This window comes from Olea europaea, chromosome 20 (assembly GCF_002742605.1).
Source record: "Olea europaea var. sylvestris chromosome 20, O_europaea_v1, whole genome shotgun sequence".
NCBI classification, from domain to species: domain Eukaryota; kingdom Viridiplantae; phylum Streptophyta; class Magnoliopsida; order Lamiales; family Oleaceae; genus Olea; species Olea europaea.
Window position 1 is genome coordinate 3,012,425 of NC_036256.1, and position 10,217 is coordinate 3,022,641.

General features: G+C 36.1%; 1 protein-coding gene across 2 annotated transcripts in view; it reads right to left on the bottom strand.

Moving 5' to 3' along the window:
- The window catches only part of LOC111369417 (protein MODIFIER OF SNC1 11-like), a 3,344-nt gene extending 2,596 nt beyond the window's left edge, over nt 1–748 (bottom strand). Inside the window, exon 1 of one of the 2 annotated variants that reach the window (XR_002698126.1) lies at nt 346–748. Coding sequence is in view for 1 of the 2 variants with exons in the window: in XM_022990928.1 (XP_022846696.1) it covers nt 346–659 (314 nt within the window). In the remaining variant the exon portion in view is untranslated. The remainder of the gene's footprint in view (nt 1–345) is intronic. The other variant, XM_022990928.1, reaches the window with a different exon arrangement.
- Nucleotides 749–10,217: the final 9,469 nt, after the last annotated feature.

The window sequence follows — 10,217 nt, forward strand, 5'->3', positions numbered from 1 at the left end:
TTTCTCCCCCCCCCCAAAACGAAAAAAGGGGGGGGGGGGGGGGGGGGGGGGGGAGGAAGAAGACTGAACATGATATAAAAAAATTCCCCATTCACGCTTAAACTCTTATCTCATTACAAAAGCATATAAATCAAATTCCGGACCAATAATAGGATCTTCTCCGGATTTATTTTCAATGAAACATGCATCACTCGTGCACATTATACCCAAAAACTAGTAAAGTAAAACCAAAAACAAGATGGCTAAGCAGTATTCTTTAGAACCATCGCTAAAACCCTAACAACCACTCCTGAAATTAACTGCACGATATGAATCTGAAAACAGTACAAAGTAAGGAAAAAATACCTCTCGGCTCGAGTATTGCGCTTCTCTTGCTCAGAAAGCTGGACAGGCATTCCGAAGCGCTCAGCTCGCTTCAACTTCTTCTGAATATCAGTTACAGCTCCTTCCGTGCTGCTGTCTGTATTCTTCGCTGCCGCTCCTGTCTTCGGGTTTTCCTCCCTCGGATTATCGCCTCCGCCGCCACCATGAGTTGGTGACGCGATGGGGGCGGCGGAACAGTGGGGATCTTCAGTTGTGCTAGGCGTTGAATTGGGAGCAGCGGTTTGAGTTACGGCGTTTTTCGGGTTTTCGACTTTTGGTACGGTGGCCGTCGCCATTGTTTTTCGGACCTTTCGCCGTGGGGCTGGGGGCTGGTGTTTATCACAGAGAGAGAGAGAGAGAGAGAGAGAGAGAGAGAGAGAGGATGCTTGAATTTTACGCAGCTGGTAAGCCAACGAATTGCAGTAGGGATTTTAAGGCACAACGTTATTTTAGGGCCCAATTCATTGTAAAGACAAAACTTGAATGGAAAAAAAAAAAAATGAATTCTACCAAATTGAATTGTTTAGAAATAATTTTATTGAGAATTGTCAATTATTATTTTTGATTGATATAAATTTTTACGTGAAAATATTAAAATAAAAGTATTTTTTGATATTCGTTTAGCTTTGTTTTACATAAAAATTGTTAATTAAATATATAAAATTTGCTCGATAAGAAAGGCAAAACATGATCTCAACGGGCGCTGGGGATGCGGCTTCGAGAAATGTGGTTTCGGGACAGTTCAGAGAAAAATTTTATTGGTATGGAGAATAAAATTTGTTTTCATTGCCAAAAATAATAATAATAATAATAATAATAATAATAATAATAATAATAATAATAATAATAATAATAATAATAATAATAATAATTAGGGAAAATTGCAGCCGAAGTATCAAACCTTTCGTTTATTAATAGACTTTGCCCAAACTTTCATTTTGTGCCAACGAAGGTCCCAAACCTTTCATAAATATGCAGTCGAAGTCCAAATGGATGGAAACCGTCCATTTGACCGTTAATTGACCACGAAAAGTAAATGTTAACCTATTTTGACTAAATTGGAAAGGAAAAAATGGTAACTTGATAATTACTATATTAAATAAATTGAAAAAAATAAAAAAATAAAGAAAAAATCAAAAAATAAAAAATAAAAAATCTAAGAAAAAAAATTAAAAAAATGGGTTGTCTTCTTCAATCACCCCACCCCATCCGAAACCATCGTCCCGAAAATGAACCTGTTATCAATTCTCCTAGCAATTTTTTTGTGCTACTTTGCAGATCTTGGATCAAACTCCAGCTTCTCTTAAAAAGGTTAGCTGGAATGAGGTCATTCAAATGGGTGAACAAATCTCCAAACAAGCCACTACGGGTCTCTCCCTCTTTCTCTCTTCGTCTCTGTACGGTTAATTCAAGTTCAATTTCTTGCTTGTGACTTCCTATTAACATATGTGTTCGTTTATTGGTTTTGATTGATGGGTTTTTCTTAAATTCGTTTTTTCGTCCAAGAATTTTGTGATAGTTTATGAAATGCTTTGCAATTCCTATTTGTTCAAGTTTTTCTTTGGTTATCATTATTGTGTTTGATTTCTTTTGGGTGGGATGGAGGTGGAGGTGGAAGCGAGATTGGAGGTGTGGTGTTGAGTTGGAAAAAGAAGGTTGGAGTGGGGGATGGTGGCCTGTTGCAATTTAGATTGTTGGTGGGGGGAAGGGCGGTTGGGAGAAGATGATGCCCACATTTTCTTTCTTTCATTTTTTATTTATTTATATTGTATCTATTTAACTTATTTAATTAATGGAATAATATGCAAGTTACTATTTTACCCTTACTAATATGGTCAAAATTGGAGTCAAAGTCAGTTCTTTGGTCAACTAATGGTGAAATGGATGGATTCCATCCATTTGGATTTCGGCTGCATATATATGAAAGGTTTGGGATCTTCGCTGGTACAAAATGAAGATTTGGGCAAATTTTGCTAATAAACGAAAGGTTTGGTACCGCTGTTGCAATTTTCCCTAATAATAATTCAAGAAAATCATATATCTTTTGGCGTTCGTTTGACTTTGTTTTATATGAAAATTGTCAATTAAAAGAATTTTAAAAAAATAATTAGAGACAGAGTTTGTTTTCGTTGCAAAAAAAAAAAAAAATAATAAATCAGCCAGCAACCTAAAATCAAAAATGAATTCATTTTCATCAATTTGCTGGAAAAATGGCTTAGGTGACATCAAACTTGGAAAATGAATTTTCTAGAAAAAAACTATCAAACGTCATTTTTAGTTTAGGGTGGAAATCAAATTCCATTTTCCATAGAATTCATGACTATCAAACATGGTCTTAGTGCCACTTTAAAATGTTCTAAATAGTTGAAAAGGGAAAATTTCAGAAAAGGTCCTCATATTTGATAAGTGTTTCACCTTGGTCAATGTTATAAATGGAGTTTATTCGTCCTCACTTTCATTTTAGTAGTACTTAGGTGGATATTGGACAATTTTACCCTTATCAGTTTAATAAGTTAAAATTTTGGGTAATTGAATTCGCACTATAGTTTTTATTTTTTACATCACATTTAAATTACACTTAAGTTCCTCAACTTTGCATCATATTTTTTTTTTCAACCTTTCATTAATTAAACTATTTTATTTTTTATGATAGTGGCGTTGAATTTCTTGACCCTTTAACTTAGGATTAGTCAATTCTATTTCTCGATGGGAGTAGAAAAGGGATATATCTTAGTGGCAGAGTGTTACCTTAACGCGGTGAAAGTCATCATTTCGAGCAAGATTAACTCGTTTCTGTCAAAATATTCCTTTTATATGTTTGAAATAAGAAAAAAATAATTGCACTTTATACCTGCCAAATAAGTTGTTTTATACCATCTCAAAGGAATTTTTGGACTAAACTTTATTGGAGACAAGATTAGCTAATTAAGGAAATATTGATTATAAGAATATGTCAAAATTTGGATGATTTGTTTTACAATTAACAGAGATTGAGAATCTTAAGTTCGATGAAAATGTGATGCAAATAAAATGTATCGTGTAAATATAATTACTCGTATTACTATTGATGGTTTAAGCCTTATCTCAACGAATTTTAAATGCAAAAAGAAGAATCATAAAAAGAAAAGCAAGTAAAAAAATTCTCGTTCTCCTCGAATCTATTTCAAATTGATTGGCTAACTGGTGATAGTTGTGGTTGTTTAGATTTGGAAAAAAGGTAAGTCAAGTTGGGTTAGAATGGAGAAGATGAAGACTTCCACTTTCTATTTTTATCAATCTAGTTTTTCATTCATATTGTTGTTTATCGAAAAAAGAACGGTAATGCTATCTTTTAAACAAAAAATAAAATAAAATAAAATAAATTAGCTCATTATTTAAAGATAGTAGTAAAATTGTCCAACGGGGACCTAATTTACTACTATGAAAGATTGGAGATGCAAATGTTATATTTTAAAGATTGTGAACTGAGATGGTCAAAGTTTGGGGATCTCTGCTGCTATTTTTCGTGAAAACTTGTTAACTCTCAGGAATAAATACTTTGAGATTGTTAGTATTTTATTTATTTATTTATTACTCTTTCTGTTCTTAATTTGCAATTACGCAATCAAACTATACATAAATAATTTACTTGCTCATATGTTTTGACCAGTGGTATATTGAAATATTTGAACTCATTTTATGGAAATGAAACGAAATAATTGAGAATCCAAAGCACGTGATTTGAGCAATTGAGTTGATTATATCGTCTTACTTTATAGATCTTCAATTCTCTATCATTTGAAGACAAGCGAATGGCGTAGCTCAGATTTCAATGAAACTAGGCTTGCCCCATTCCCTTCATAATGTATGGCTCAACGAACATTCTGAGTTTATTGTAAATACTATTAGAATTGAAGTTAAAAAGTAAAAAAGATGAGAACCGCCCATTCGGAATTAGACATCAACTTTGTTATAGAAAAAAAATAATAATAATAATAAAAATAAAAAGTTGGCGTTGCAAAGCTTTTGCTTGTTAAAGTTTGTTTTGTTTTTTTATTTTTTTGGATTTTAAGCTATCAAACTTCATTTTTAATAACGCATTTCATTTGTTTCATCAGCATTTAATCTCAAAAAGATTTGTCAAACATGAGCAAAGTTTAATAAGGCACTTTTGAATGATACTCCATGTGCCATATAGTTTTGAGCAACTCCAAGATATTATTTTGTTTTAAAGAGCATCATAATAACTATAAATAGTATTTTTAAATTTAAAGAGCATATTTTTTTAATACACTTCAACAAACTCTTTTATTTTACTTTTTTCAAAAATCATTTATCATTTTCTCTCATTTACAATTAATATATATTTTTAGATGTCATTAACTAAAATATTGAATATAATACAAATAATTTAAGTCAATAAAATTGATTAAATGTATGGTCGATAAAAGTCGTGAGTCCAGTAAAATTTATGATTATAAAAGAGAAAAAATATGAATTTTGATCCCCATTTTTTTGAAGATTAGATTTTATATAGTGATTTTTTGGATAGTGTGTAATTAAAATATAGAAAAATAGTTTTTGATTTACCTGTAAAATTATTTAAAATAAGTTTAGGAAAATAAATAATTTTTCAAATAATGAAACTTAAACAGGAGCTTAAGAAATGGGGCGAGCTAGCGCTGGGTAATGCAATAATATCAAGTGAAAAAAATTCATGACAAAGAAATATGAGATAGAAATACTACATGAAAATATGCAACAAAAACTCTCTATGGTCACAATTAACAGAACAGACTAATTACAAAATATTGAGTAAAAAAACTTACTTTTTAAAACTAAATAATACCCTTGTTTGGACTCCATTAAATCAAAAATATTTTTTTCAAAATTTATTTCGATTAGAACCTCATTAAAATGGAGCCCAAACAAGGGCAAATTGTTTTTAATCAATAAAATCGGCTAAACATTAAACCCTTGTTTGGTAGGATTAAAATCAGATTTTCAATAAATCTTTTAATAAAAATGGATGAAATTTACGATTGAAAAGTTGTAGATGTTATAAAAAATGTTACTGAAATTACTTTAAAACTGTAGGTAGCTGGAGATCCTATTTTGTTTCAACCATGCTGCAGGAACATGTTAAAAAATAGACTGAAAAAAGACTCGACACGTGTGATTCAGGATTGAACACTTTGGGAAAAAAAAAACAAAAAACTATCACCTCCAATCATTAATTGCCACAGTAGTCTTGTTTTTTCAACCATGTCCCCGAGCTCGATCAATGGGATTTATCCATTTTGTTTTTACAATGTTGACGCAAGCATCTGAACCTTTAAACTGTAGGGTGGGCGGAGAGAGAACAACTTGATCCAATTCAATCCCGGCCCATTTCCATTTATTCATAATTTTTTTTAATGGCTTTGTCCATTTTAATATTTGATTGTAGAGTGATGAAAGATTATGTGTATATCACTACTATATAAAAAAGGCAATATTTCACTATTATAGAAAGAGCAGTAGATTCTTCCATTTTATCTCATTGTACTTTTTTTTTTTAGAGAAAGAAACGACATCGTTTATCTTACGTGTTTGATACTGTTTCGCGCGGGTTAGTCGCTAACAATTAAAAAGGGATCAGACGATCGTGTAAGGGACAAATCTCTTGAGACAGTCCCAAAAAGGGGTATTCTTTATTGGCGATGACTTTACAATCGGAAAGTAAAAACAGAATGCCTCCAAGGGGCGCAAGCACACGAGTTACTGAAAGAAGTGTTTAAATCTAAATTAAGAAATTTAAAATTACATGTTCTCTATTCGAGAGTTTTTGATTCGGTCTTCTTGCTCTATGTCTTTTCTTCCTCTTATACTCCCTGGATGATCTCTTTGTGATCAACCGCCTAAAAACTGCTTGATCGTTCTATAACTGCCCACTTTCATCGTAATGGCCAACTTGTCATGGAACTGCATTTTCTAACTGTTGCGATTACTCTCTGTCGTTCAACCGTCTTCAATTGAATTCCTTGAATCGTGGAACGTGATAGGGCTGCTTAATAACTGCTTTGATAACTGCGCTTCTTGATAATCATAACACTTCATGTTTGCTAAGACCTTGAGCGACTCGAAGGTTTGGGCGAGAATAGAGTAGCAGCTCTGGGCGACTGCATGGCATTCCATTCGCTCAGATCCTGGGTGACTTGCAAGCTTGGGCGATGGTGTTACCGCGTTCATGGGCATCCCTATTTGGGCCTTCATCCTGAATTGTCTGATTGGGCTTCGTTCTTTGGGCTATCTGATTTGGGGATCCTCCAATTGGGCTTCATTCCTTGGGCCATTCGATTTGGGTTGAATTTTTATGTGTCAACAATTACCCCCCAATATGGCAGAATTAATACCAATTATTAAATTTTGCCATATTCACTTTTGTGTTTCCAGCAACATTCAAAATTTCCAAGAATTTCAATCATTGTTTTCTTCCATAGCTTTGAAAAGGTGCGACGTTTTGCAAACCCTTATAACCCCCAAATACGCCATTTCACTGTACCATTAAATCATGCCTCACTTTTTCGCGCTTCTCTCTCACAATTTTACTGTTCATCTTTTTGCTTCCCTGCTACGTAACTCTGAAAAATTCCATTTCATCCCTAATGGCTACTTCACAATCTCAATCTGGTGACTCCTTTAGTTTTGAAGACTTTCAGAAACTCCTTAATCGTCCATATATAACTCCGAACTTTCTCGCACCCGCCAATGTCGAACTCAATGAGTTCTAGTTAGGTCCTTTCTTCAACAATGCAGAAGCAGTCGAACAAGCGGCGGTGGGCCAGCTGTTTCCTTGTACTCAAGGCCCTCCATTTCTAAACTCTCTGCCGCTGGGGCCACTTCGCGAAAGAGGTATTCGCACTTGACCCAAATCTGACGTAGTTTTCCATAGGTGACATGCTCGCCTTGTGGACCATGGTCCTACTAAGACACTTTTTGATAATGCTAGGATTTTTGATTTGTTAAAAATCTCTCTTCAACCCCCTACTTTTGATTCAGCACTTTTTTCGATCGCTTTAAGTTTTTGGTCTTCTGAGTATAATACATTTGCTTTCCCTCTTGGCCCCTTATCTATTACTTTAAGGGATGTCGGGGCCCTAGTGAATCTGCTACCTTTGGGCGATACCATTTTTCCTGGTATCTTGGTTTCTTGTGGCGCCCAAAAGTTTGGTAAAAACCTCACCGAGTCTTATTCAAGCCTGCAAACCCTTCATAACCATTCGAGCGCTGAGCCTTTCCATACTAAGCGAGTGGCCTTTCTTCTGGTTTAGCTTTGTAAATATGTTTTGTGTGTGCCAAGTATAAAGCCCTCCCTAAACTATTTACCCATAGCGCACGAATTGGCGCGTGGTAGACCTCTGAATTTATGTTCTTTCTTTTTGGCTGCTCTCTATAGAGGCATGGCTTCTCTTCAATCTCAATTGAAGAATAGCGCATCTCCCACTGGCAGTGGACCTCTTTGATTCACTCAAATGTGGTTGAGATCCTATTTCCATCATTTGGTGCTCCATCATTTTCTCGTCCTTCTGCTAGCTGCTATGGGCTAGCCATTGAGCCCCTGGCTCCTGTAAATATATCTAGAAGGGACATTTTTTCATTCTTTTATTCTTTGGATTCAATCCCTTCCTTTTTTTTCCTTTTCCTCCATTTTTAACTCCAGACTATGTGCATCCTCCCTCCACTATAGACAGTGCGAGCACCTCTCTGCTCATTTGGATCCAGTTTTTAATCGGGAGGGAGTTATTTCATGATATTTTGACTGGGACCAATGCCAAGGCTGAGGTAGAAATATATGTTCCCCAATTTTTTGCTCGTCAACTTGGTTTCGGCCAAACCTGGCCTGTTCCTCCTTGCTATTCAAGGAACTTGATAGACCGCTTCTATATTATTAATAAGGCGGAGGCAGAGGTTATAAATGCTCGCAATCTTCTTTTGACAAGCCATTTTTCATTAGCCCCCTTCAATTCTAGCTGTGTCATCCATCCCCTTTTTGAACAGCTCTGGCCGTCAGTGAAGCGCGGATTGTTCGCGACTGATGCCAATCGTGCCTTTCATTCACTGGACCAGCCAAGCATTTCTTCCCCTCCTCCTGTTTTAGTCACCCCTTTGTCCATCCGGAGTCCTTCTCCTCCTCGTCGAGCTAAACAGTTTGCTCGTCCATCTTCTTCTTTCCCTGCCAAACCCACTGCAGCCAAAAGTGCTCCGACCCGCAAACGGCCAGTCTCAGCATCTCCCATTCTGGAGGATGATGTTGATGATGATGATGATACCCCTCTTATCATCAGGAGGAAGGTAATTAAATTGGTTTACTCACAATCATACTTTTCCATATTTGAAACTTTTCTGTGTGCTGATGGTTTATTTGGACTTCTCAGAAAAGTTCAGCCTCTCCTTTGAAGGCTTTGGTGTCGGCAGCTCCTGCTCCATCATCCTCTGCTCAGGTTGCTTCATCCAAAGCAGTTGATGAAGGGACTACGCTTAAAGAGACATCTTCAATCCCAGAATCCTCATCACAACCAATGGATGAGCCACCTTCTTCTTAGGGCGTCAACCCCCCAAACATTGAAACAGAAGGTAATTCAGTTTTTTGATGCTTTGCCTTTGCTTGTGCTATTGGTTTCTGATTTGTTGCTTTTGAGTTCTGCAGATGCTCCTATGAGTTTGCCCGTTGTGGCAACATCTTCTCGCTCAAACAAGGGGAAGTTCTCACGAATGGTGGAGCCATAGGTGGCAGACTTGGCTGAGGATATGCCATCTTCCAAGATTATTGATAAGGTAATCTTTGCTTCACTTTTATTTCCATCTTGTTCGTTGTAGTGAGAATCTTTAATATTGGCAATTTTCTTTGCAGGATGCTGATAAAATTGTGTGTTCCATCCAAGACTTGTTCGCTTCCTGGGGACAAGTCAAGACATCTCGTCCTGCTCCAGCTGGTCGTCCTGCTACTTCTTCAGAGGAAGATATGAAGTTCCTCAAGCAATCGATATTTGAGTACGTGTCCTTCATGGATATGGACATTGGTAAGGCTAGTGCTGCCAAATATAAGGATAAGCTTGAACATTTGAATGCGAAGTTGGAGCAAGCACTGACACTTCCGTCGCTCAATCTTTCTGCTGATTTTAAAGCGATGTTGAAAGTTATCCATTCCGAGATCCTCTCCTTGCTGGCCAAGAATGTTGAACTGAAGGCCAAAATTACTCAATATCTTCGCGCCATATCTGAAAAAGAGTCTTTGCATCAGGAGATCAACAAAGCTAAGGACAAGTTGAAAGAAATCTCTTCCGAAGTCATGATTGAAGACTCTTTGATGGCTAGTTTGGCTGCTCAGATGAAGGAACTTCAAGCCAAAATGGACAACTGCAAGGCGAGAATGGCTGCTAAAAAGCGTAATGCCTCCCAAGAAATTGAGCGAACTAAGTCTTTGGTCGAGCAGTACAAGAAGTTGGAAATTGATGATGACGTTGTGGACGAATTGAACATCACTTCCTCTCGGCAGAACGAGGACTGGGGAAAACTTAGGGAAAGAATTCATTCGGTATGGGGCGAATTGTAATTAAGATATATAATGCCTTAACTTTTTTTTTGTAATTTCGCATTTGACTTTCCCTTTGTAATCTTGTACGTCATTAATGAACATCTATGTTAACTTCTTGTGCATTTATTTGACGTTTGTCTTTTAATCGCCAATCCTTCAAGCATTTAACTGCTTTGTGGTAAAAATCTTGCACATTTTCTCTTGATATTTCCACCTCTTTCCCCAAAACTTTGAGCTATTTAATTCCATTTACTAGGCAGAATGTGGCTGCTCATATTCTGTCTCTTCATCTCCACCC